Source organism: Callionymus lyra, chromosome 5, assembly GCF_982586985.1.
Source record: "Callionymus lyra chromosome 5, fCalLyr1.hap1.1, whole genome shotgun sequence".
NCBI classification, from domain to species: Eukaryota; Metazoa; Chordata; class Actinopteri; order Syngnathiformes; family Callionymidae; genus Callionymus; species Callionymus lyra.
The window spans coordinates 10580447-10608440 of record NC_141822.1 but is presented as its reverse complement, the minus strand read 5'-3'; the positions used below and the strand labels follow the sequence as shown (position 1 = coordinate 10608440).

The 27994-nt window shown below is 38.3% G+C and overlaps 2 protein-coding genes across 4 annotated transcripts; one reads left to right on the top strand and one right to left on the bottom strand.

Annotated features, from left to right (window-relative positions):
• Nucleotides 1–218: 218 nt before the first annotated feature.
• On the bottom strand, nt 219–19890 carry traf2b (Tnf receptor-associated factor 2b). 3 transcript variants are annotated; one of them, XM_087790749.1, is made up of 11 exons: nt 19764–19890; nt 15804–16006; nt 13611–13689; nt 13394–13492; nt 10149–10310; nt 10005–10079; nt 8507–8581; nt 7333–7539; nt 5747–6050; nt 5439–5587; nt 219–3434 (listed from the first exon to the last, which is right to left on the bottom strand). In XM_087790749.1, exons 2-11 carry the CDS (start codon nt 15977–15979, stop codon nt 3216–3218), a joined length of 1545 nt encoding a protein of 514 aa, XP_087646875.1. In that variant the 5' UTR covers nt 15980–16006; nt 19764–19890; the 3' UTR covers nt 219–3215. The 3 variants fall into 3 exon arrangements, 2 of the variants coding, with proteins under 2 accessions (XP_087646875.1, XP_087646874.1); XM_087790748.1 differs by lacking the exon at nt 19764–19890 and adding an exon at nt 19443–19530; XR_015711319.1 differs by lacking the exon at nt 19764–19890 and adding an exon at nt 19443–19530 and having other exon boundaries at nt 3306–3434; nt 4879–5587.
• An 11-nt stretch (nt 19891–19901) lies between these two features.
• Nucleotides 19902–27241, top strand: coq4 (coenzyme Q4 homolog (S. cerevisiae)). The gene is made up of 7 exons (XM_087790750.1): nt 19902–20091; nt 20447–20599; nt 21261–21357; nt 21437–21539; nt 23726–23855; nt 25330–25423; nt 26883–27241. The coding sequence occupies exons 1-7, from the start codon at nt 20007–20009 to the stop codon at nt 27049–27051; spliced, it is 831 nt and encodes a 276-aa protein (XP_087646876.1). The 5' UTR covers nt 19902–20006; the 3' UTR covers nt 27052–27241.
• The last annotated feature ends 753 nt before the right edge of the window (nt 27242–27994 follow it).

Below are 27994 nucleotides of genomic sequence, written 5' to 3'. Positions count from 1 at the left end.
CATCCATCTCTTGTGATGCGACAAAAAGCTGAGCCATCGAAGATGACAGGTTCATTTTCTGGGTCTCCAAAGGTTCATAAGTAAGATCATTCTTCTTGTCTGTTTTCGTGAGTTGGGTCATCCACAAGAGACTCGGAGTAGATCCAGTTTGTGTGGGATCTACGTAACACTAAATAAAAATAAATACATTTTTTAAATAAAAATAAAAACAGACAAACTCTTCGTAAAGATTTTAATTCATGAATAAATCAATAAAACATTCCATTAGTCAGAAAATGATAATTAAGAGTCAACTGAACTCTTAAAGAAACAGTTACTTATATAAATAAAATCCAATGACAATTTAAATCAACAACAATAAAGGTTGCCCCGATGAAACAATTTTTTTGGCACAAAAAAGGTTCAACAGGATAAAAAAAAAGTTCTGACTATCAGATTTGTTTTAACTTCTTTTTACAGTGTGTTTTGGCACAAAGTCGTGGAAGCAAAGCGGACTAAGGTTTTATCTGAAGGTATTTTATGAACTATTGGATGTTCACACCGAAAAACAAGTGCCTGGTCGGTCAGTTGGTGTCGGTTCTGCCAGGAACCTTCGGTTCTTTTGCAGAAGTTTTATGGGATCGTGTCTCTTTTGGATTCATTTGTTAGCAAAAGACAAAAAATAATTTTCCTCTCGTAATTCTAGGAAATCAAACCAGTTGGATTGTTGGTTATTTACAACTCGTAGGTGTACGACCCAACTTCCAATTCTTCCATTGTAGGAAGTTTCGTGATGAGCTGCGAAGCTTCACGAAGCCTCATTTTCAAAGCCCACTTCATGTCACTCTCTTTGGGCTTTAAACATCCATTTAAACAAGCTCCCTCACATCTTCTTTTAAAACTGAGAGCGCCACCTACAGGAAAAGATGAGCAACACATGGAAACTCCAGATCTAAATCTGTGCCTCCTGTGATGGACGTGGACATTTAAGAGATTAAAACTATTCCGCTGAACCTGTTACCCGACGTCATACCGAGCTTGCGTGCTTGTGTTAATGACTTCATTGTAAACCCTCCAGGAAAAAGAAAAGTATTGTAGCCTCTCAAGCAAATGTACCGGCTTGTTAGCAACTTCCTCCGTCAGAAAAAAAAAGATGATATAAAATAAGTCATGACGACTTCCGTCTCTGCTAAGCTTCCTCTCCCCAACACACCTCTGAACCCCCCATTCTTGACCCCCTCAAAACATCTCACACATCTGTCCTGCTTCACTCGTGTTTCTCGATTCATAATCGATCGGAAACGAAGTGTAAATGACGACTTTATAGCGTCGACGCCGTTTTATATTCCATCCCCGCCGGTGACCTCTGAACTCATCGCTGCACTTTCTCGAGCCTTTCTAACACTTCTAGCTTCAAACTCCTCTGACCTGCCTCACGTGAAAGGAGAGGAAACTCTGTCGCCACGTTTTCAACTGGAAAGAACAAAGATTACGACACGGAGGAGTTGAGACAGACGAAAAAGAACGCGAAGCGATAACGCAAGAATAGCAGACTTTGTGCCGAAAACACTCCTAGAATGAAGTTGATGACGTCAAACTGTTGAAATGTTCTTGTGCCAGTAAGTAAAAAACTAAAGAAAAAAGGTGCTACGAAATCATAGAAACCCATCTTCAAAAAGCACTTAAGAAAAAACACGTCAAACACAACTCAAAATAAGAAAAACAAATGAGAACTTGGAAGGCATGAAATGAGTTACTACCTTTTACAAAAGAAATATAGCACCTTATTCTACATTCATCAAATAATATTCCGAGGCAGTTAAAGACAAAAATGTACGATAAAATATCCTGGTGTTACGCTAGTGGAAGGTTTCAAAAATGAAATATAATGCATTACAATATCCATAAGTAAATATATCAAAATTAATTACAATGGTTACATTTATGGTTACAAGACAAAATGCAGTTTACCATAGAAAAAAAAACACTTGTATAACTGCGTAGGCAACCTACGATTTACCAATTATTCCCGGATTATTATGATATGATCTCTTAAACGTGGTGACGTATGGTGACTTTTATTTAATGGGTAATGTTGAGGTAAAAAGGCGGTAAAAACCGCCTAAAAACATGACGGAAAGGCACTTAAAAAAATGTTAATTTCTTCTTTCTTGAAGCCTTTTTGTCTTTATTTAAGTGGTTATACTTTCTTTCAAACAGGTACATGGATCAATATCCATGTTTCAATGTATTACTTGATTTAATTAACACATGAAATAAAATAAAAAAGTAACATTAAGAATGGAAAATAAATAAATAGTAAAAAATAAATTGTAATAATTATCATAGTTTTGACTTGTGAGGGCCACTTATACCTGTATATATATATATATAGAAATATTTTTGTTGTTAGTTTCATTCAATATTTGCAGTAATTCAAAGATGAAAAATAAAACACGTTTTTTGTGCTAAATACGTAGCAAATATAAATCATGCTGTATCGAGTGACCACTAGTCGCAACATCAACATCTAAAAGTGGTGCTCAGTTTATCAGATGCATTCGTGGTGCGAACTATAAGTAGTTTTTACTAAACTATCATTCAAGATGCAATACATAGATGCTCAAAAGACAAACGACCTCTGGTCAATATGCTTTACCTTGAAGAAACTTGATGTTGCGTTCGATGTTAAAATAGTAACTGACAATAAAATAAACAACTACTGTCGTCGTTCGATAGGAAAAATATGTTCATGTTTTTGTAGCTAAATAATATTTCAGAGTCATTGGGGGTCACGAATGTTGATTCATAAACACTTAGAATGCGTATTAAATGCAACATTTCTGTCTAAATATACTTTATAATATAATCAAAAATAGCTTTTAAATTGATTGAACGGTGTCAAAGATGTGTCTGACCCTGGTGTATGATTTTGGCAAATGCTGGATGATGTTATTTTTTAGTTGCAAAGCTTTTGATTTTTGCACAAAATCAAAAATTGGTACATCTTGAACCGTATCCATACAGGCTGCACGTTTCATCACGAGTTTTACCGAACAAAGACCTGTATTGGAAGCTATTATATAGATAGTTGCGTTCACAATATCATGATAAAACTCTATATTTATAATTCAATAATTATATTCATTTATAGTTATTCTATTCTATATATATATAAATATATTTATATATTCTAATATATTTTTTCTTGTAACTTTCACAGCTACGTGTCTCGCCTACAGGCCGGTGAGGTCCACGATGGCCTTGATGAAGATGGTGTCCTCCCTCAGGTACGGACTCTTGCCCGCCAGCTTGGCCAGCGGGCAGAAGAGCGGGCATCCGCTGGCGATGTTCATCTCGCTGATGGGCTTCTGGAAGGAGGTGGAGGAGACGTCGGGCCGGAAGGCGTCGATGATGTGCTCCCGGTTGTTCTGGTCCAGCAGCATCAGCGTCACCTGCAGACACGAGGATGGATCCGTTTACAGGGGTCCGGAGCATCGGGGGTCCAGGTGTTCATCCAAACAGGTGAGGACATTGATAATATGTTACTTCATGTGTCGCTAGTCAGTATATCATTGAATTGTTTTTAATGATGTGTTCATGGACCCACAATCCTAGGCTGAGTTGTCGTTTTTTAAGAGTTCAGTGAACATTGTTCCGTTTGAAACACGGAGGCGCTTGATTTCTCCACCGCAGCAGCCAATCAACCTGAAAATTCCTTCTTGTCAGTGAAGATATATCCTCAGATCTATCATGTTTATCAAACCTTATTATTATTATTATTATTATTACCTTCTACTAGAACAAATATTGAAGTATATTCTTGTATTTACCTTCATGACATTTGCTTTTATTATTCACACACTAAGCTTGAACTATATTACCTTTAACATCCTGCATTCAAACGGGTGATCAGTGTGTGTATTGAAAGTGTGTGAATATAGGATGAAAACATGTATGTTTTGAGATTTGAGATATACTGAGTAAAAGGGGCATCTGCTCAGAAAGAAAGGTATTTTCTAAGAGGCACATTTGGTTTGTTAAGATTATCTCTGCTCGTTAAAATGTTAAAAACCCAGAAAATAATGTATTTCTCTGGTGAGCATCACTGGTTTAAGTGACAAACACAGAAGACAAGGCTCAGTCTGATGATTTATAGTCATAGTAAGGATTTGACGAGAAGAGGAAACGGACACAAAACATGAACTTTGTTTCAGTTAAGAGATGGAGTCAGATAGTGCCCTTATCCTAGCTATGGGGTAACGGTCATAAACCCCCTGAAGAAGGGGGGCCGTGGAGGCAAATGACAGGAAGACAGGTCTGGAGGTTCTGGGCCACTATCTAGAAGGAACTGGTGGGTGCACCGGGAACCAGTGGACTGAGTTCTTCGATGTCAGTGGTTGGTTTAAGGCTTGTGTCAGCGTTTAGTAACACAAGTCTAATTTGAAACCCGGAATTTAAGGATGAACAAGGCTGGTATTCAGAACACAGTGGTGCCTAGTTTATTGCAGGAGGTACATTTTTAAAACCTCCCTTGTTTTGTCATTTATGTACACATTTAAGCACAAATGTTTCAGTTTTCTATTGTACTTGAAGGCTGATCAAAATGATTGACAGTATAATAGTTATTGGTTTTGCTTATTATTTTTCACATCTCTTTGAATGAGAAATTATTGATTGTTGGTTTTCTTTATTTAATATAGTTATGTAATGAAAAGTTAAGGCTTCTTTTTTTTTTTTTAAACCATTCTTGGTATTAAAAAGTATTATAGTATCGAAAAAATGTACTGGTATTGGACTACTGACAGTTAGGTATTTTGACAACCCTACGAAGGACCAATGCAAACCTCTGAGGTCACTTTGAACAGAAATCCCCCAAAACCATCATCGTGTACTCACAGCTGCGACAGATGGTTTCTTGATGATGCGTCCCAGAGCTTCAGAGATGATTGACAACCGTGATGGTCACTCATAGCAAGAGCAGAAGACGACTTTCAGACGAGCGGGACTTTCTACAGTTATCGTCAGGACTTTCGGGAGACTTTTAGCGACGGTTGACGACGTTGAGGGCGACTTGTCGTAGAGGATCACGAGGGTCTTACGACCCCGTAGAGCGCGACTTTCCGAAGACTTTTTGACGGTCCATTTATCGTAAAGGTCGGCTTCTCGAAGAAGCTTTTGCGGTCGTTCATCGCAACCGTTAAGGCCGACTGTACGTCGAATACATGCAGCGCAACTTTCCCTGTGGTCGCTCGTCGTCACGTCAGTGGAGGACGACGTTCCGAAGACTCTTCGTAGGTCACGATTTCCAGACTCAACCGAGACACCTTCTGTTCCATGCAACCTTCGACGGACCGCACTTCGGTGGTTCGTTGTTTTAGATGCGTGTGGTTTTTGTGAAGCGCATGAGGTCAGAGCTTTGGTGACGCTAAACGCTCGGCGGAAGATCGGTTTCATACCTTCTGGCTGAAGGGCCACTTCATGAGAGCGTCAAACTTCCCCCTCATGACCACAAAGAACAGAGACAGGTGTGTCCCCCGACCAGTGCCGTCGCCGTTCAGGTAGAGCCTCAGACACATTTTGTAGCCGTACTTGCTGGAGTAGAACGCTGCAACGCAAGGTCAGAGTCGGTTACAAGGGCGTGTGCGAGAGGAACTCGTATGAAATTCTATTCCCGCCCTCAGTCTAAATATCCCCGACACACAATAAACTCACAAAGGATGTTTGTGTAACGCGATCCGGGTTGGACCGACTTGTGTCGTCTCACCTGGCGAGAACATGGCAGGTGTGCGTCCTCCCACGGCGTCTTGTCTGCGGCGGGAGAAGTCTGTGATCTTCCACACGAAGACGCCGTCGTAGGTGCAGAACTGGAGCTCCCGCACCATCTGCTCGCTCTCCGACAGCTGGAAGTCCCTCATGGTCAGGGTCCGCTCCAGCTGCCGCAGCTTGTTGGTCAGGTTCTCGATCTTCTCCTGGTCCAGGCGGTGTTGGTGCGTGAACGCCTCCATGGTGACCGAGGTGCGCTCCACCTCGCGGTTCAGAACGCAGACGATGTCTTCTATGGCTAAAACCTAAGAGCGAACACAGGAAAATAAGATATGGCACGACGATAGAAAACAAAGTAGAAAACACAATGACTCCATTGATTCTCCAGTTGTATTTGTGTTGAGTCACTAAATCAATCACACTTGTGACTTGTGTTGGTGAAACCTGTCGCTGACACATTCAAACGAAGAATGACAGGAAGTTCAAGATTTGAGTCACAAACGTATTTTCTTTCTCTGAGGTCAGAACTGAGCCGTACCTCCGGAGTTCTAGTTGAAGGCTTACTCAAAAGATCGCTGTATGACTCATCAAAAAAAGAAACAAATCACTCATCTAGTTCACAACCAGCTGCTGCTCCACAGAGTACAAGTTAAAACTGTCTGCAATAGAGAGTATCAAAGTCCCTATACATGCTTTCTTTCAACATTAGTTTTACTGTTATAGGAAGTCTCTGAGTAATTGCCAACATCCACAATCTCTGTTTCTGAATTCTGAGCCGCTCTAGTAGAAGAACTCACATTTCTCCGATCCTTAAAACTCTTCACTGGCTGCCAGTTTCTTTCAGGATCAACTTTAGAATTCTGGTTCTTACTTTCAGATCTATTCATGGTCAGACCTTCCATCAGTAGATTCTGATCCAGACTTACACCCCAGCTCGGGCTCTGAGGTCTGTGGATCAGAATCTACTGATGGTTCCTGAACACGCTTCAGGACCAGAGGAGAGAAATCCTTCCAGACTGTTGCTCCTAAGCTTTGGAACGATCTCTGTGTTTGATGATCTACTGATTCCTTCAAGAAACATCTTAAGACCTTCTTATTTGAGATTTTCCCTGATTTTCTGGGACTCTTGTGTTTGTCTCATGTATCTTGATCTCTTATAGTATATATTTTAACTGTTTATTGTTTTTGTTTGTTAAAGCGCTTTGTGACCCTGGTCTGGAAAGATCTTTACAAATAACCTTTACTTTACTTTACTTACTTACTTGGACACACTCAACCTCAACAAGCTTCATACAAACACACAATTCTGTCATAACTGCCATCTTTAATTTCAGTTTATATATACGAGGATAATGCAAACAAAAAACACAAATGCAAATAAGCACCTTGCCACAGGTCTACGTTCCCCGATTGCTCTCCTTGTTGGATAAGCAGTTCTAATACAGTATTATGTCTGTATTAACTTTAACATTTATTGTAGGAAATAATCACAACAATTGCAATTGAATAAAGTGTAAACGAAGAAGAGGAGAGTAAACTAACACAAACAAAGAGGGAACAAAGTGTAAGCTCTACATATAAACTCACCTTTTTATCCAAGTCCATCGATCTCCCGGTGGCTGCAGCACCGTCTTCAGGCGCCCTGTACAGGCCGAGCTCATAACCTTCGGTCCAATCGCTCGCCACCAGTGGTTCCGACCCGCTCCGGGCCATGGACAGAACCACGGACAGCAGCATCCGCACGTGCTCCACGATGCTGACGTTTTCGTGGTCGCCATGTTTCCCGTTCTCGATCTGCGAGGACGAAACAGTTCAGTTTAGCTCGAAACATCACCGGAACCTCGTGCTTGAGTCGTGTTTCAGTGTCGTTTCTTTTTGTTACAAATTAAGATTTCAGATTTAAATCTTGCATGCATTGTATAAAGTATGAGACACACCACACACTTTTGCCATCTATATATATCTATAATGGAAATCCAATATATAGATTATTGTCTTATTTTACATACATTTTATGTTACAAAAAACGTTGAGAAAACACTTTATTTTTAAAGTGCCTTTTCAATGTCTTTCATTCTATTTTGAGGGATAGAATAACTTGAAAAGAGGACACGTTAAAAAAGGATATTTAATCCTTAACTTTCAACTAAAAATCAATCTATTTTTTATTAGTATGAATGAATTAAAAAAAATCTGAGATAGTTGTCAGACTCTCCGTGAGAAGTTTGGTAGTTCTACGCTGACCTCAAGAGCGCTGCAGAGCTTCTTTTAATAACCTTGAACTTGTCCTTAAATTAATCTGATCAAACTTTTAGCCAATTATGTGACGCCCTTAAAATCACTGGTGCCCCAAGTAGCTCGGTTTGCTATCGTCTGTTAGAACTATTATGTTTTACATACAAAAATGTAGTTATTTTATTGTATTTATTTTTACTCTTTTTTATGTTCTAATCTCATATCTATCTTATTGATAATGTTTTGTTTTTTTTGCCTATTTGAAAAGTAGCCAATCAGCATGAAATTTGAGTGGTGTTCAAATCTGATTGGTCATTTACAAACTGTGATGTCATAAGTGGAACTGCTGCCAACAATTGAGTTGAGTTTCTTTTTTATGTGGTGTGTTCAGTTACAGCAGAAACCACAGCAAATACCATAGAAAACTGACCATAAATGGATCTTTTTTCTTATTATAGGTATGTAAAACTCATCAAAAATCATTTATTTATACATTTCTGATGCAGAAAGAATGTTGTGTACGTACCACATATTTACATCCCACTTCACCGTAAGGGCAGGAACTTTTGGACTTGGCACAGGACCTCACATGGTCACTGAACTGAAAAGAGAAAGTGAAATTTCGAGATGATTAGATCTAGGCGTGAAAAGTCGAGTCAGACAGAAACTGAGAGAATTCTTCTCTTCTCCGTCATCGTCTGCAGAGGAAGGTCATGCAAGCCTAGGTCATGGAGAGTTGATTAAACAGTTCAGATAAGAGATAAGATAAGATGACTTTATTATTAACACTGGGGAGAGGTTACTTAGATCTCACGAGGGTTAATAATTGACCAAATGTTTTGTCGTCAATGTTTAACTTCAGCCACAGTGAAATCAAATGTATTTATGAACCACAGCAAACATGTATGACTCTTTACTACACTTATATATCATATCTATATAACTAGGTAGAAGGCTGAATTCACACATAAGGAAGATTTAAACAATTATTATTTTTTATGTATCGTCTTATTTTTCAAATCTATAAAGTTTAATGGAATCAAATTAACTTTTTGATGATCTGGATTAACAAGCTCATAGTTTCCATGTTGTCTGGACGAAGTGAGATCCTGAGTATTTTTCTCGCCAACTTTTTCCTGTTGTAAACGTTTAGTCTCAAGCCCCCTGTGAATGTAACTCAAAATCTGGATTCTTTGGTGGGAAATCCTTTTCCTGCTCTTCCTGTTTACTTAATGATGGATTCCATCTGACCTCTGGAGTCTTCACAGATCCCAGAGTGAGCGGTTATTCAGAAGTTGAATTTTCTTTTAAGGCATGTTTCATTTCCTGCTGCACATGAACATATTATTTCTGGCTGCGATCCCCTTTTATTTCTCTACTCTCGTTGTTGTTATTGGTGCACACTGAAAATGGCTTTTGTTTGTTTGTTTCATTGTGTTGTTATTGTTGTTTTGTGGTGAAATTAGTGTTTTCTCGAGATATTTACGCCGGTATCTGCTCCAAAGTCTAGCTTCCGTTGAGCATCATCCACGTCACTGAGACGTAAGCTATTTGAGTGCACCAATTGAGTGCTCATTGCGCACTACATTTTCGCACACTGCTCATCAGGCTGCAATTGTGCACTCAAAATATTAAGTGTAGGTGCTGAAGGCTGCGATTTGGAACACACCCAAGGACAAAAAGAAGTTAAAATGTCGTAAGTTATGATCTTGTAATTGCCATTTTAATTGGATTTTATTAAATTTCATTTTAATATAAAATATTTTGTTCATTTTAAGGGATAAGAAATACAAAAAGGACAAATAATAGGAGATAAAAACAGGTAGGACGACGCACTACTTTGCCCATTTCTAGCATTAAAAGACGAGGCGGTGGACACCGTGGAAAGCCCGCCAGTCCATCACATACACTTATGGACAGACAACAAAATAGATCTACAGACAAGTACTTAATATCTTTCCAATTCTATTGGGTCCATCTGAAGCATTTGAGGTTGTCATTTGTTAACATATAAGAGCTCGAACCTTTTCTCTGGGGATTCTTTTCTTGCCACAGTCTTTGCATTGGAGAGGAAACTTCTGACAAACTTCATCATGGGCCTGAAACAAACAAAAGTCGTTGAGAACCGGACGACACAAACCATTACAACCATGGAGATGAAAATTCACCTTAATTTCCTTAAAGTTAAACATGACTTTGCAGTATTTGCAGTTGAGCGTCCTGGCCTCGCACTCTCTCTCGCTGTGTCGTTCTCGTTCCGAGCGCAGGATGGACACTTTGCAGGCCTCGCACTCGACCCGCTCGAACAGACAGCGACCCTCATGCTGGCACTGGAGAGAGCATTTGATGTTATTATTCACTTCTTCGACAGTCAAACAGTAGCGTCTCTTATATCCGTGTTTAAATCCTGCTGATGTGGAGCAGGTGTGTCCAAAACCAACATCACAGGGACCTTTCCTGGCAACCACATGTCACATGTTTGCCCAGCTAGGAGTGGTGCCATGTTGACAGGATGGCTGGTGGCTTCGATTGTGTTTCTAATCCGTGACCCATGAGCCGGCCAACCCTTTCCATTTGACGTCAACATCTATTTGCAGAGCAATGTTAGGCGAACTGATTAAAAATACATAAACAAGGTTATGAATAATTTGGCTCTTACGAATTGAAATAGCAACAGCCAAGTGTCTCTTCATGTTGTAGCGCAGACACTGTGACAGAAAAAAAGGCAAATGCAAATGTCTCTGGTGTTTGTTTTCTGTAGACATTTTTTCAGTCATTTGTCATGATTGTAACATTAGTTTTTTGTTTGAGGGCCAATGTTGCATCGTCTAAACTGGAGCTCTTCAGCTCACCGTTAGACACGGCAACTCAAAGTGTCGCTAATAAGTGCAGATCGACAAAATTACAGTTTTGTCTGCTTTTTTAATAACATGTCCTTTTATTTTTTGGGTAAATAGTCCGGGGCCTGGTGCACATTGCTTGATGGGAATCCGGCCCAAGGGCGGCAAGTTGAGTAGCCCTTGTCCGAACCAGAAGTCTAAAATAAACCACTTCAAATATCCAAGATAAAAATGCTGGAGTCAGTCTTCCATGCACGGGTGTCCATGTATACATGGTGCACTCACACCAGCGCAACAACAGTCACTCCTCGTCCCTGTGGTTGAAACGCTGCTCATGCAGAAGAAATGCATCCTTTCAAACTTGACACTCATCTTCTCGACAGGAAACCAAAATTACGTAGCTTTCGATTACACATTTTTATCATGGTTATCATCAAGTACAAGCGACAGTTACACACAACTTGTGGTTTTTCAATTAGTTTCATCTTTGCAAGGACACTTCATGCATCAAACGCGGAGGACAAAATCTACCCTTTAAAACTCTTTCTATTGAATACTAGTCATACGTTCAACAAAAACTAGAACTGTTGATATCACGACCTGAGGTGAACGTTAAATTCAAGAGTCTGCTCTCCGAAAAGTTTTATAGATTAAGAGCCGGAAAAAAGTCATCATTGGTTCTAACTTATTATATTCTGTATTCTGGCGAGTGTTTGAGGAAACAGTTTTAAGGGGAAGTATGCTGGAGAAGTTAGTGTTACGCTAATCTTAATTTAATTTAAAAGAAGGAAGAACAGAGAACCCCCCCCCCCCCCCCCCCCCAAATGAAACCTTGTGATGGGAAGAGAGATGAGGAACCAGATTGAATAAAACTGATCAAAATATCTAAGTGTCAATCAAACTAAGTGTATCAACGTAACAATATTACTAGTTAATTTCCCTTTGTTTTTCCCTAATCAACTATAGTCTTACTTCAACTGTATAGTGTCTTGAGATAACTTTGTTATGATAAGACACTTTAAATAAAATTGAATTGAGTCTGTTGTCTAGGTTGACAAGATCAATGGATGAAAGGATCACTGCACACAGAAAACAATTGCATTAAATAAAAATTCCAAAATTATCTGCATGAGCAAAGTTTTCAAATGATTATAAAAGCAAAACATACTATTGCATCATCAAACTGTCATCCGAGGTGACGGTTAAAAAAAAAAGTAGTAAAAACAGGGGGAACAGGTAAACAAATTCAAACGGCCCGTAAAAACAAGTCCGACACGTTTACATAAACAAAAAACAAAACAAATAAATCAGTAACCGTCGACAGATCGGATGAAGAGTTAATTATTTTTGAAAAAGGGCGCGCAGGAACAGGAAGTGATGGGCAGGGGTGGGGCTTATCAGTCGGGAGGCAGCCGTACAGTTGCAAGGAAATCGCTTGGCAAGATCAGAAGGTAGGGATCGGAGATTTGATACGACTTTATCTTTTAAACATCAAACTGCCAAGTTCTCAACTTCGATCGGCTCGTGTCCACTTCGGGTCCGACTCTCGGAAACATCGAAGCATCGCGGATCTCGACTGCGTGAGGTTTGTATGTGATTTTACTGAACAAGTTCCGTCATGTTCCCCGACCACTGTAGGGGTGTGGTTTCCTGCCGAGCGACTTTTACAGACGAATGATAATCTGAAGCAAATGTGAGCTGGAATAAACATGCGGCTGGCCTCGGTTTTTAAACACAAGTTCAGCAAAGAGCCTCTCGAGATTCATCAACACAATGGTATGCATCCGAAAAAAACCTGACTGGCACAGATATTTTTACAGTTCACAAACACACACACACACACACACACACACACACACACACACACACACACACACACACACACACACACACTGGATGAGTTTAACAACCACCTGTTATCCTGTTTAGTAAACAGAACTCGTATTCAAATGTGTGCCATGGACAAAAGCTTCTGTGAAATGTTAAGCCCTAAATCTGTTGGTACTTTCCACAGATGCAAAACTGGTCAAACAGGGACTTTCCTGACTGTATCACTCAAGGTTCACTCCTTTTTTTTTAACTTGGGTTCCTGCCAGGCTTTGTGCAAACTTCCCCATAGTTTAGTGATTAGAATTGTGGTAATAAGAGAAGAGAAACTGACTGCAGCTGTGCAGCTCAATGAAGTGTGTGTGCGATTCATGCATCATTTAAAAAAAAGCTCATTGTAAAAAAATCGGAGCTGAAACTGTGGGTAAACATAGAAAGTAACATAAACATAAGCGTAAACATCAGAGAGAAAATGCTGGAGAAGAAAAAGTTTAAACCATCAAACAAGAAGTTTTGGAAAGAGATGGAAGATTGACACAGACTGAGGGGTTTATTTATTTTATAGAAAAGCTGAATTTTAAGTTGATCCTTGTTTAAAAAAATTTAATCGAAAAAATGAAAAAGGAAGCGACTTAGAATATAATCCAAATGACTTGGGAAATACCTTAATAATAATGGAACGCTAATAAATGCTACACCAAGTACTTGAGTGTTTATGAGATCAAAGCATTAGAAACTCCTCTAACCTCATATTCTTTTATAGATCCAGTCCAGTCACAGTCTTGGTTCAAACATTTAGCAGGAAGACTCGCTATTTCTCGTCCTGCTGCATTATCTGGGAAAGCCTGTGAAAGAAACAGGTGTGTTTTTTTTGTGTGAGTCAAAGCATACCAGTGTGAGGAGAGTCAAACTGTCATGTGTCATCAATCAATCATCGAGCTGTCGAACCACAGAACACCTCACCTCATTGCTATTAAGAATGGAATTGGGCTCTTCGTAAATTTCCTCCTGGCGACAAGCCTCGCATGGAGTCGGGCCAGCACTGGTTGACAAAACATAAATTGGTTATTTATCCGTTAAACCAGGACTTCCTGCCGTTGAGTCCCATCGTTCACTTGGCAGCATTCCACAAGGCTAATCGGTTTATTGAACTCTGTGAAAGATGGGGGTTTTTCCTAAGTGAGGAGAATCTGGGATAAAGATGCGGTTGTGAAATCCACCCACGTGGTCGTGTCGGTACAGATTGTTGCAATGCTTTGATGTGCGGCAAAATTTGCACAGTGAAAAAAAAAAAAAAGGAGGCACAGGAACGGTTGAAGGAACAAAATCTCTATTCCGACTGGGGAATATCTCGGGTTCCTAGAGTCAGAGCGGTAGGAATTGTTCAAAAAGAGAAGCTTTGGAACTCGCACGTTGCAGATTTGTGTCCGGTTAGGAAAAGGTTATTCATGTTTGGGAAAAGATTTTGAAGGTCGGTATGAAAACAGGTCATTCCAGATATTAAAAAGGAAAAAACACATAATGAGTTAAAAACAAAGCAAAATTTAATGTGACCATTAAATTTAAACACCAACAATTATTTGAACAAAGACAACACAAAGAAAAAAGAAGTTAAAAAATACAAAAATAAACTCCAACACAATTGACAGAGACGATTACATCAGTATAATAACAGCTCTATGACCTTTGAACGTCCACATGAGTAGCATTTGTGGTTTGTTTAATCATTAAACAGAGTAAAGCTGGGAAGCACCGGATCCTGTTACAGGATATTTTCCCGGCGCCTCATCGACCTCTACTGATGAGTAGTGCTGATGGGAAGCATGAGGGTACGAGTAGTACTGCGTCAAGGATATTTACATGTAAACATTTCCTCTCTGAATGATTCATCCTGACTGGACTGGCACAAACGCTTTGATGATCTGCACTGGTACTTTTGAATTGTAAGGATTGATTTCATGATATTGACAGCTCATGTTATCACGTTCCAAAGGTTAAGATGTCAAACTCAACCACACAGGGGCTGAAATCTTTAAGCCGACTAGGGTGTGGGAAAAAAAAAAAAATGTATCAAACTATCTTTGATAAGGACTATGAGTCTCATGGGGGTATTGTGTTTGACCTCCTTCACTTATTATTTTCTTTGCTTAAACAACCTTTTAGGTATCAAGAAATCATTCCTTAAACCGGCCGGTGGGCCAGATGAAAACACTTGGTGGGCTGAGTTTGGATTTGGGCTGAGTTTGACGCACATGGCTCTGACTAACATCAGTGGTACTGCTCGGCCATCATCTGGAGAACGATTTTGTAAATTCACTCCATGCCGGTTCAGACAAAACAGTGTCGGAGCAAATGTAAAACAGTTTTTGGAACGTGATGCTGAGAGTCTGTAGCTGAAGCACCAAAAATGGGCAATTGTAGCAAAAGAAAATCTGACTCATGGGACGAGACCTTTTAAGACTGCACCGTGGACCGGTTGCTCACCAGTGAAAAATGGAAATTCAAAATGTGACTTTAAGATTAAGGTAATCGTCACACTTGCTGATGTTTTTTTTTTTGTTTCTCATAGTTCTAAATGACTTGTCAGGGGGTTGATAGTACGCCTGTTTTTTTTTTCTTTTAGAGTGGGTTAATGTGACCTAAAAAATAAAAATAGCCACAGAGTTGCTGCAGGCGTCCAGAAATAGAAGATTGATGTGTTAAAAAAAAAAGGAAAAGGACCTGAATCAAAAAAAAAATCAATGGATTTTGATTGTCTTTGGAATAACTTGACACTATGCAGGACTATTTGTACATAGAACTCTTTCAGTTTAAGGTTCAGTTCATGCATAGACAGATGCATGTGCACAATAAAAGAGGGAAATTTAAATTGGCAGTTTCATGTTGCAGGAAGTGTGCAATCTTAAAAAGCCCCACGTGTCGTGCACAACAGTTTGGATTACAAGCAAGTGAGTCGGATGAATCGGCGAGTACAGAAAAAAAAAAAATGCTATCAAGTTCAAGTCTCCATCATTAGTTCCGGTCATGCATCAGAGAAAAATCCACCACACAAAGCTCACGTCAAACAAAAAAGGCACTACACAAAAATCCAGTCAGAAGGAAAAGGAGTGAAGGAGTATCCACACAATGCTGGTGGCCCCATTGAAGGGGGTCTACCTGGTGAGCTGCTGGAAGCAGTGAACGCAGAAGCGATGGCCGCACTGAGCCTGGACAGGCTTCCTCAAGACCCGGTGACACTGCTGACATTTGTACTTATTTTCCATCTGCACCGACAGCACCAGTGGATCGATTCCTGGTAACGAGTTTGGAGATTTTTGCAACAACCGCTCCATCCTTCTCCATTAATCTGGTGTTGGATCCTGTGAGAGACAAAAGTATACGTCAGTTCGAGATTGGATTTCAAAGGCGTTTGCTTGAGAATAAAGAAGCCTCCTTCAACTGTGAGAACATTTGTTTTGGCAACAGTGGGATATGTTGGCCTGGAGGAAGATCATGAAAAACATTCTCATCTAAGAAAGTTATTGTTGCATTCAAACCAACAGTCTTGGGTGTAGTTTCATGATCTGGAATTAAACAATAAACCTAGAGAGTAACAATATGTCCATCACAGAACCCCAAAAACTTCACCCTTAACCTCAAACTCCCCCAAAAAATAACACTTCATAACAACGTGTATCAACCATTTTAATTTCTCTTAAATTTATAATGTATTCTTTAGCTTCAGTGAAAGCATGACTAGTTTATTTCAAGTACAATCGGGGTTTCTAAAAAATACCTTACTGAATATTATGAAAGAAGGATCGAGTCAAGAATACAAACCAAAAAAAGACCGAGGCGTTTAATCTCAATCTATTAATGTGAGGAAAAAAACTCTAAATAGATCACAGGGTTGACTTTCAGCCACAAACGCATCATCGGAAACAAAAAAATGCTCTCTATGCATGTGAGATAATCGGTGACCTATATTTTCCGTGGGTTTCGGATGTTATCGCACTTTTGCAATCTTTCCATTACGCTCATGTGTCCATGTGACGCACGGAAACAAGGTCAACATGTTTCCATCATGCAAAACCATCAGTGAACTCAGACCTCAGACTTCTAAATAAAACAATAACTGGTTAAAGACTTCATTTTCTTGTCATACATCATTTATGATGCAAGTCTTTTTTAATTTATTTTTTCCTCAATTGTCGTTTGATTGTATTTATTGTCTTTAGATTATTTATAATCACCCAAATTAATGTGATTTTTTTTAGTTTTTTTCAATGTTATAACCCGTCTCAAGACAGTTTAAAACTCTGACCCAGAGTTTCGTGGGTTACATTTGTATGTTTCAACACACATGTGATCATCATGTGAGCATCATGTGAGCATCAGCCCCGACTAAGACAAACAAAGACAGACAGTGGAATGAAAAGCATCTTTGTATTGTCGTTCTCTCATTTGAATGCTATTCTGACTCTAACCCTGGAGCCCAAAGTTGTTATAACAATAATAATCTACATTCTTCAAGTTAAGGAATGATGACAACCCTTGGATGGAAGGTCGTGTACTTATCTTAAATTACCTCCTTAATCCATGCACAAAGTTCACATTACACTTTTACTAATTACTTGATTTAGTTAGTGGTCAGTTCAGCACATGATAAACACTCTTGGTCAGGAAAATATTTGAGATAAGACATACATTTGTAACATTAAATCTAAGTTAGGATTGGATTTTTTAAAATGATTTCACATCTGAACTTGCGAGGGCACGACTTGAGCCAAATAAAAAAACGCCCCGAGATTTTAAATGTTGCTTTTTTTAAACTGGTTAGTGGGTTTTTCTCACTGGGAACGGCTTAGATGGAGTAAATTACACTTCGATGTAGAAACCAGACTTCCAGATGATTGTTAAGGTTGAGACAGAAGTGCTTATTTCAAACCGAACCAGAACATGTCATCATATCATGACATATCCCCACAATTACTCCACTTTAAATCCAAGGCTGATGATGGGAGTTGAGGATTCACACCCATGGTTAAGAAACATGTTGATGCAATCTTTCTCAGAATTTAGATAATATCTTTTGACAGGCCGAGCTCAACTTTACTGACACATGATGAATAGCTTGGATGATTACACTAGTTAACAAAATACCTCAAGTCACACCCTTTATAGACGTTGGCCCTTCCCACATTCTTGGACCAGTACTTTTAACTAATGATGGGCTGATGAGGTTTCATGAAACAGTGCCTTCGCTCATAGACGCCACTAGATGGCACCAATAATCTATAACAACGAAACCTCACGTTTTTAAACCACAGCGCCTCCTATTGTACTGATGGTCTGATGAAACGGTGTCATTATTTTCAGAGTCCACTAGATGGCGGTCTCTGCGCTATTTTCCTTTGCTTTGAACAACTGTTCTTATGAAACATCACATCATTAAAAACTGATGGCGCCACCTACTGACCTCTAAACAACATTACACTGCTTCATGAAGCTTCATCATCCAATCACTATCCTATTGATCTCTCTAAATAAAAACACCAGTTCTTGGTACGCAGCGAAGACACAAACATACCGACAACATTTGGAGAGGAGATGGCTAAAGCTCAGGGTTAACTTCTTATTGATTCAACTCAATATCGTTATTTAAGAGAATGCAATATTCATGTCAGAGACAAGGATTTTAAAAAGGAAAACAAACACTTACACTGCCTCTAGAGTAGGTGGCAGCAAAAACCAAAAGGACAGAGACAGAGTGTCCACCATAGTGTTTTTTTTTCTTATTATATATATTTATATATTCTGTTGGTTTAGCCAAAACTTTATTCTTGTTCGTTTTGCATTTGTTCCAAAAATGTGATCCAAATTTTTTTGAAATATATAATTCTTTTCATTTAATTTGTGTGATATTTAGGTTTTATTTATTGTTTTCTTATGTTGCCCATTCCATGTTTGCTGTACAGTTTTCTTTTATTGAAGTTAGTTTAAAAGTCCCAAAATGAACTTAGAATTATTTTTGTTAAACCCATAATTTTGAGATTATATGAAAACAATACTAAAGTAAAAAGGGAAGTCACAGGACAGCACGTTGGTCATGAGTGAACTGACAAACAATATGATGATTCTGACACATTCTACTAGGACAAGTATCATTCTAAAATATGTCTTGGAATCAAAAGTAACTTCTAACAGCTGTTTCTACTCACACAACTGAGCCACAAGGACAAATATGCTCAACAATAACTTCACTGTAAAACACAACTGTTCTGTAAAACTGCACCAACAACAAAAAATCCAAATATCCATGACCACAGGGTACAAAGAACTTCTTTAAATGGGTCTTTGTTCAAGCTTAGGGATACAAAAAAAAAAAGAGATCAAAACAACCATTTTCTAGTCAAAGCCAAGTATATTTCTCAGTGTTAAGGGTTGACAAAGATGTTTCTTCGACAGAGGAAGTCTCTGTTGTTTTTCAAAAATCACGAGTAAAGTCGGTTTTACAACAAAGAAATAACTGGCATATGCTCAAAAATGTTGTTGTTGCTGCTGCTTCCTTTTTTTCCAAAAGTCAACACTCGCCAGTCGTCTAGAGAGATGACCTATTGTTGTGGATGATGTTAAAGCAAAAATACCTAAAAATAGATCAAAAAGGTATATAAACATCTTTCCACTAAGGTCATCGCAGTAAAAACACCAGACAGACTGATGACGCCACGTCCCTTGCTAGCTGGTAGATCCATGCAGGACACCCTGGGGTGTGAGAAAAGAAGTTGTCCGAGCTTTAAGTTCAGCAAAACTCACCAATTTTTTGTGGAAATCGTCGTGAGCAGAAACTCGTGCACGACTACAGTGGAGGGAGTATATGTTCTGGTTGAACACACGCCTCCTTTGAAAGGAGGACCCATGATATAAATGATAGAAACAGAGAAGGCGAGCAGCTCTAGACTGCTCTAGTAAAGCATCGTCACACTTTTTTAAAAATTCAACAGTAAGAAGTGAAAACTTGTGTTGTTTAGCAATTTGCTAACACACTTTGCTAAGTCCCGGAAGTCAACGTGTGGCGACCAAAGGTGATTGTTTTTGGTGTGTTGTTTTTATTGAACGGAAAAGAAGTTCACTAACCTCGACGCCTTGGAGGAGTGTTTTTGTTTTGTTTTGTTTTATTGCAAAATGCTGTAACTCTCCGTCGCGTTTTCAAACCAGAAGGACAACACAACCTTTTTAGTAACGTACTTTTTTTTTTTTTTTTGGTGCGATGCATTCTATTCAGAAAGACGTTCCATAAAAGCGGGGTTAACGCCTGGCTCGGTTTATTCACTATACCGCCCATGCGACGGGGAAGGTTCTCGAAACATATAACCGCGCATGCGCCTTTGCTCATGCAAAACGATGTTGGCTTCTAAATGTGTCGCACTTTTATTCGTCCGAAGCAACGCGTTGACTTTGAAAGGTATGACATTGTTTGTCATAAGATGCAGTTTGTTTTATGAATCATTTCGATTGTTTTGTTTGTGACTAACGCTGACGATAACGACACGTTCATGTTTGCGATCGAATGAAGTACATATTCGTCCTGGACTTGTGGTCAGATCCTGGGAAATTGAATTGTTTCCCCCTTTCCGGTCTTTGTATTATTACCATGTTATTGTAGCCCCAGTATACATAATGGTCATGTTGTTAAAAAAAATAGTAGTTTCTTTCAACTATTCTTATTTTCTTATAAATAAAGGCGATTTTGCAATGTCTAATTTTCCCAAAAAATATTTTACCCTAAACACGTTTTAACCTGTTGTTGTCTTCTTCAGGTGTGTGTGTGTCAGGTATTCACACCGGTCAGAGGAAGTGGACAGATGTCCATCATGGACTGTATCCTGGACACATCCCGACCTCACCGGTCCAGAAAGCACTGCTGGCGGTCGGCTCAGGTGTCGCTGCACTGCAAGACCCCTACAGACATGGTAGGATTTCCCCTTCGCTCTCATCCACTTTCTGTTTAAAAGAAAAAGAAAAAGAAATGAGTAATAAAATGACTTTTAAAGCAAACAGTATTAATCATGAGACAACAACTCGTGGCTATATTTTACATTTCTGGAACTTTATGGACTTTACAGAACCACTTAGTCATCAGCTGGTGAGGTGAAGTCAGGTGAACAGTAATAACTTAGCGATTAAGTTAAGACGTTTCTATTTGTTCAGGCTTTTCCTTGATTTTCTGGAACTCCTGTTGTGTTATCAGTTTTATCTTGATCTTTAAAGTATATACTTTATTGAATATTGTTTTGATTGTTTAAGCGCTTTGTGACCCTGGTCTGGAAAAGCGCTATACAAATAAAAATTACTTACTTACAAATGTGTAACATGTAAACTATTTTTTATAACTTCTTGATATATTTTCTTCTAAATTTGCAGGAACATTGAACCGCGACCTCCCAAAATTGTCTATAGTTAAATTAAACATACAATATTTTCTTGAAATGAAAACATTATGATGACATGTGCCACGTGTTCTTTATGCCCAACATCCTTGTTTACCCATCGTTGTGTTTCGATAAAGTGTGATTACATTTTCAAAGATTGTTGTGTCAGAAGAACTCATGTTTTTGACCCCTGACCTCCCAGATATGGTCGCAGTGCTGGGCGAGACAACGGGACACTTGGCCCTGATGAACCTGAGGGACAGGATGAGGAAGGACCCTGAAGGCAGCGCGGTCCTAACGTGAGCTCCTAGAAGTCACTGTAACCCCTAATGTTGCTGTGAGCGGAGGATGACCTGTGGTGCTGGTGTGTGGTCCTAGGGAGCGACCGAGGATCCGACTCTCTACTCTGGACTTGGAACACATGGCCGCTCTACCAGAAGGTTCACTCGGACGGGAATACGTCCGTTTCCTAGAAGACAACGTGAGTCTCGTTCCTGGTTTGTTTTCTCTGAGCATTCATGCAAAGTACGTGAAACCAAATTCGACTTCCCACATTTCCCATTGAATTTGTATTTGGTTCATGTTTTAAATATATTTAAAAACAGGACTTAAATCCTTAACTTGGAATATTTTATTTTTACCCTTGTGTTTTCTTATGTTCCAGGTGACCCGAAGGCCTCGAAAACAAACGTGTTTGTGGTATCCCTTGTGTTGTCTCTGAATCAAGATGAACGACCTCCACCACTGCATATGTATTTATGGAAGGTTGTTCATCTTGACCCTGAGACGACACAAGGGATACCACAAACACATTTGTTTTAAGGCATTTGGGTCATCTTGACACCGAGATAACACAAGGGTAAACAGAAGCATTTTAGAATTCAACAATAGAACTGATGTTTGTTTTTTTTCCAATAAGCCTCAGCAATACAGCAATTTTTCATAAGAATTAAATAAAAATAAATAAAAATAAAATAAGAACAAAGAGAAATAAAGAGAAAGAACAAGAAGATACAATCTAAGTCTAAAGATAAAGAACAAATATCAAAGAAAACTAACAAAGACAAAGGATACAAAGGTTAACATAGAACAGAACATCCTGATACTTTTACTTTTACTTCACTCCTGCCCCCGTATAAGAATCCTCGATAAGAATCCTCGATAAGAATCCTCGATAAGAATCCTCGATAAGAATCCTCGATAAGAATCCTCGATAAGAATCGTGCTCAGTCGTGACAAAAACTAAAGCCTTTGACCTTGAATCGAACTAGTGCCTCGATGACCAGAGAACCAGGCGCTTATATCAGGGTTAACTTTTAAACCTCCTGAAGAATGTTCCATAAATGTCATCAGTCCAACTTAATCATGTGCTTAATGAAGTTATTTTTTCTTCCTAAAATCCAGAATCACTTCCTAAAACATTTTGAATTCCAACACTTTCTTTCGTTCGTGAGAAACACAAACTTAATATCTGGTAACCAGCAACAGAGTCAAGGTCGGTGGAGCTTTACGAAGCGTTCAGTCTGACCTGGCATCTCGTACGACACGCCAACACACACCTGAGGCTTCATCGCGTCCACTTTCAGTTTTATAAAGCGTGGCTCAGCTTCTTTAAACGTCATTTGAAACCTGTTGAAGATCATGATGTGAGTCACTAGTTTTTTATCCTGTCCTTGTGTCCTTCGTATCTTGACTCATGATTGAGAACCTGATTCATTTTGATCGACGATGGTTATGTTTCTTCTGGTTAGACCTACGACAGCCCCGAAGAATAACTACAAGTCTTGCAAACTGCAGCAACAGCAGGAGACTTTTGTTCAGCTCACGACTACATTGAAGTCTGATATAAGTTCATACTTACAGACGTTTATCAGTGTCTTCAGAATATTGAATTGAACATTTCAATTGTTGACCCTTCAAAATAAAAGCTTTTTTCTCTCTTTTTTTTTACCAATACAGAGTTTGATATTCTAATTCAAATAATACATTTAGAAAATACATTATAAATTCAATATTTTGATTTTGTTTCATTTTAAATTAAATATTAAAAAGGTGGTATAATAGTACAAGAAGATACAAAACTAGTGCTGAGCCTCCAAATAATAAAATACATTTAGAAAAACTATTTGTGAATTATTTAAATTCATTTTGAAAATATATTTTTTAATTAAATTATTAATAACCGAATAAACTCAACATTTCAATATACAAACAATTTAATTCAATAATTAAAAACGAATTCAACATTTCAATAAACAAACTATTTAATTCAATTCTTAAAAACTAAAAGTAATTCAACATTTCAATAAACAAACTATTTAATTCAATTCTTAAAAACTAAAACTAATTCAACGTTTCAATATACAAACTATTGAATTCACTTAATTTAAAAAATAAATACTTCCATGTTTAAGATGAACATTTTAAATGTTAAATCCAACCATTAAATATTCTGATGGCGCTAATATACTTACATAGATACTTCTTTGACACACAACAAAGCAGTATTGAATACATGTGTGTAGATAAATGTGGATTTCACCTCGAAAGCTAGAGTCAATAGTTTTATTTTGAAAGTCCAATTGACTTTTAACAGCCATCATTGTATTTGTTGTCCCATTAAAAGTCTTGTTTCCACCTGCTGTGAACGACTGGTTCTCCCTCCAGCACGTGACCCCGGACTCCAGAGCAGACGTGAAGTTCGTGGACGACGAGGAGCTGGCGTACGTCATGCAGCGCTACAGAGAAGTCCACGATCTGCTGCACACCCTGCTCGGAATGCCCACCAACATGCTGGGTAAGTCGTCCTGGGGGCCACTTGCGGGGCCCTTCATCGCATTTATGTGGCCCTCATGAGGTCGGAGGATAAATACGGTGTTTTCTATCAGATCATAGTCTCAATTGTTCCTCCACGGTCTTTTATTCTTTCCCAGTTTTAAGTGGAATTGATGACAAAATATGTTCTTGACTAAGAATAGAAAAGAGCAAAAAGATACTGATGATAAAAAACTAAAATTAAATAAAAAAAAGTGAATAAAAGCGGAAATAATTTACACTGTTTAAAACAAGACGATACAATTCTTGAATTAAGTTTAAAAAAATGGGATTGACAGGTGAGTGTGGTGCGTTCAATAGTGTGGGACAAAAAAAGTGAACAGAAAACAAAGGTTTATTGAAATAAAAATTAACTAAATATACAAATTAAAAGCAGAAAACAGTGTTTTTTTTATATACAGTACATGGAATGAAATATGCTTCATTCTTAAAGCTTACAATTTTGTAATAATAAAACAAAATCGTAAATCGTTGTCGTTATTAAAACATAAAGCTAGTGATGTATTGATGAAGCTTCATGAAACAGTGTCATGTTGTTTAGAGGTCAGTAGGTGGCGCCATCAGTTTAAAAATGATGTTTCATTAGTACAGTTGTTCAAAACAAAGATGGCAGAGACGCCATCTAGTGACAATAATGACACTGTTTCATGAAGCTTCGTCAACACATCACTAGCATTTCAAACCTCCAGGTTCAGAAGTTCATGGAAGGTTCCTCCTACAGTGAGTGTGTTTCTGCTACTTTGAATGTTAAAGTATCTACATCGAGGGCAAATAACATTCCTCGAGGGCCTCGAGGGCCACATTAGATTCTGTGAACGTTGTATAAACGAAAAGAAGGAACAAAACCTAAAAAATAAAAGGATCCATTCATCATTATGTCACGGCGTTTATTAAGATAAATAAGCTATAATTGTTTTCTTTAATATAAAATATGAGGTTTTTTTTTTTACATTTATTTAATTTGCTTTAAAATGTTTTAAGGGAGTAATATATGCAAAAAAACAAGAATAAAAAATATGGGTAACGAGTAAAAAGAGTTGTTATATGTTGAAATGTTAATTAATAATAAATAAAATAGTTAGTAAACTATCAGAACCATTTGTACACAATCATACTTTGACCTCAACTTCTTCACTTTGTCCAGGTCTGACCTGTATTACAGCTGCACATGTAAACAATTCTCAAAGCATTTTCTTATGTGTCTTTAAGTGTGTTTTTAAATATTTTAATGGAACCAATAGACACCAAAATATCTGTTGGTTTAACTCTTGAGCTTCTCTTTTGACTTTTGTTTCTGTATCAAAGTGAACTGAGAGTAAAATCAGGATTTACATCCAGAATATTGTTGATCATTTATGTTCATTGAAGTCAAGTTTTATACTTTTCTCGACCTATTTTAGAAACTTTCAGGTTAAATTCTTGTGTCTCTTGTGCAGGCGAGGTGGCGGTGAAGTGGTTCGAGGCGGCTCAGACCGGACTCCCCATGTGTGCCCTGGGAGCCGTGCTGGGCCCTCTGCGCCTCAACATCAGGTTCGTTAATCCCTGATCCTGGTCGAGTGTGTTAGCGGGGAGACCCCCCCCCACGAAAACCCCCACGAGACCCCCCACGAGGCCCCCCACGAGACCCCCCCCCACGAGGCCCCCCACGAGACCCCCCACGAGGCCCCCCCACGAGTTCCGATTCGCTTCTTTCGTTTTCTGTTACTGACTCTGGGAGAAGATAAGAGAACGTTCTGCAATCAATCCCTCGCACAGGGAGTTCCGTCCAGTTCTCGTAAATATGTCGACTTAACCCGTTTCGAAAAGGAAGTACAAAAGTGTTAAAATGAATCATTAACGTCTTTTTCTCGTCCGACGTTTGTTTCCCTTTTTTATTGGAGAACTGGACTGGACTGGTCGTCTAGTATAACTCGGTTATTTATGGTTTATTCACATTTTTATGGTGGAATTTAAAATCAAACAATATTGACATTAGAAAAATGATCTTGTAACCACGCCCACTCCGCTGTGATTGGTCAAACATCGAGGTTTGTCACCGGGCGTCATCAATCCCGGAAGTCTTAGCCTTGTTGTATAAAGAAAGCGGGGAGTGATTACGGTTGGCTGGAGGAGGAGCGAAGCCATTAATATACAGTCATAATGGACTCCGCTCTCGTAACCTCTCGTTCGCCGAGATTTCAGACCAACTGTATAAAGTAATGAGTTGAAAACATGGTTGATGAGGAACTTATTTACTGCGTCTTGGAGAGAAAATTCAACATCTGATGCGTTTTCACATTAGTTGACCTTTAAACATTTAATTAAATTAATTATATTGAATTCATATTATTTTAAAATGACTGATTTTACACATAGTTTGTTATTCTACTGTAGTACTTGAAAAATCAACTGTATAAAATTAATATTTTTCTTTTAAATGCAATTTTTTAATTTAAATGTTGACAGCATAATTGGCTGAATGTTTGAACTAATTTATTATTTTCTAGTTTATTCAATTACTCGAGTCACGCAATGGTTTGAGAAACAATAAAAAAAAAAGCCAAATATTTTTTACAAAGTAAAATAAGACCTTTTAATAATAATCTTATGGCACTGAACGTTCATACCTTTTATTTATTTATTTTTCTCCTTTTTTTCTTTTTTAATAACTTAGAGTAAATCATCCCCCAATTTCTGAAAAAGTGAGCTGATTACAAAAATAATAATATTTAGCGACTGATGCTATTCAATAGAAAAAGTAAATGTGTTTTTAGCTTGAATTTTTCTCGTTGAATTGATTTTCTTCCTTATCGTTCAAAAGCTAAAACATAAGTCTCACAGAATTCAATAGTGGCATCATGTGACAGAAACTGACGAAGCATCACAACAACATGATCTCAGATCCTCTATTTTAGGACAAACAAGTGTTTGTTCCCTAAATAATTGCTCTTCACACCAACGAAGTCACTGTCACGAGTCTCTGATCCACTGATGTTATCTGCGTCCACAGCCGTCTGCGGTCACTGACCACTGCGCTCGGACCCTGGGCTCTACACAACGGCCGGCGTTCTCGCTGCGTCCTCAGCGTCTTCTACGAGCGGCGCTGGGATCAGGACCTGGAGGACCTCAGGCTCGAGCTCAACATCCAGACGCCGCCCACAGCTGGGATTCGGAAATAAGTTCCAAAGTGAAGGTTTTTTTTAGAGAAATGTACAAAGTTGATCAACTTCCTTTTTTTTTTTAAATAAGTCACTGATGTTGTCAGTGTTGGAACATCTCAAGCTGGTCCAAGGTCGTGATCTTTGAAGTCCATAATTTATTGAAATGTTGTGTGAATATGAATGTAAATAAAAATATATTAACTTTTAACCAGTGAATGATTGAACTATGTTGATGTTTAACAGGTTCAGGAAACGTTTATGGTTTAAATTTCCCTTTTACTCATTGATGATCCAGGAAATTACAACTTCTTATCTCGTAACATTTGACCTCACTTTCCCTTCCTTGAGTTTGGTTTCTCTGGAAGTGAAAGAGTTACATAGACATGACGTCATTTGCTCTTTATCTGGTTGATAAAAAAAAATAATAGATTAAATATTTTTTTACTTTCTTTCATGGGATTTATTTGAGGAAACATCGAAATATCGTGTGTTTAAGGATTTTAATAATTAGTGGCTTTAATACATAAACTACCGACTCTTAAAAGCAAAAAACAGATCCGCTCACGAAGGAAGTACTTCCTGGAAAGAAGAAGCCTTTGAACGCTCGTCTTTCAAGAGTGGGAAACTTCCGCCATCTAGTGGCGAAACTAAGCCACAGCATGTTTGACCTACTTTTTAAATTCGCTAAAATTGCGGGGAAAGCGTGACGTCTGAGGAATAACCTTTAAAGTAACTTATAATTAACGTGTTTAAAAGTGCATACATTTTTTAACAATTTATTTAACAAAAAAAACAAACGAAAAGTATTTTGATTGTTATTGTACGTGTAAGTATTTATATTTGTAGTTAAAAAAAAAAGAATAAAACATAAAAAGTAGAAAACATAAAGATAAACAAAGTTACTAAAAAGTAGGAAATATCTAATTTAGTTAATTATTAAGTCTGGCATGAATAAACTCAA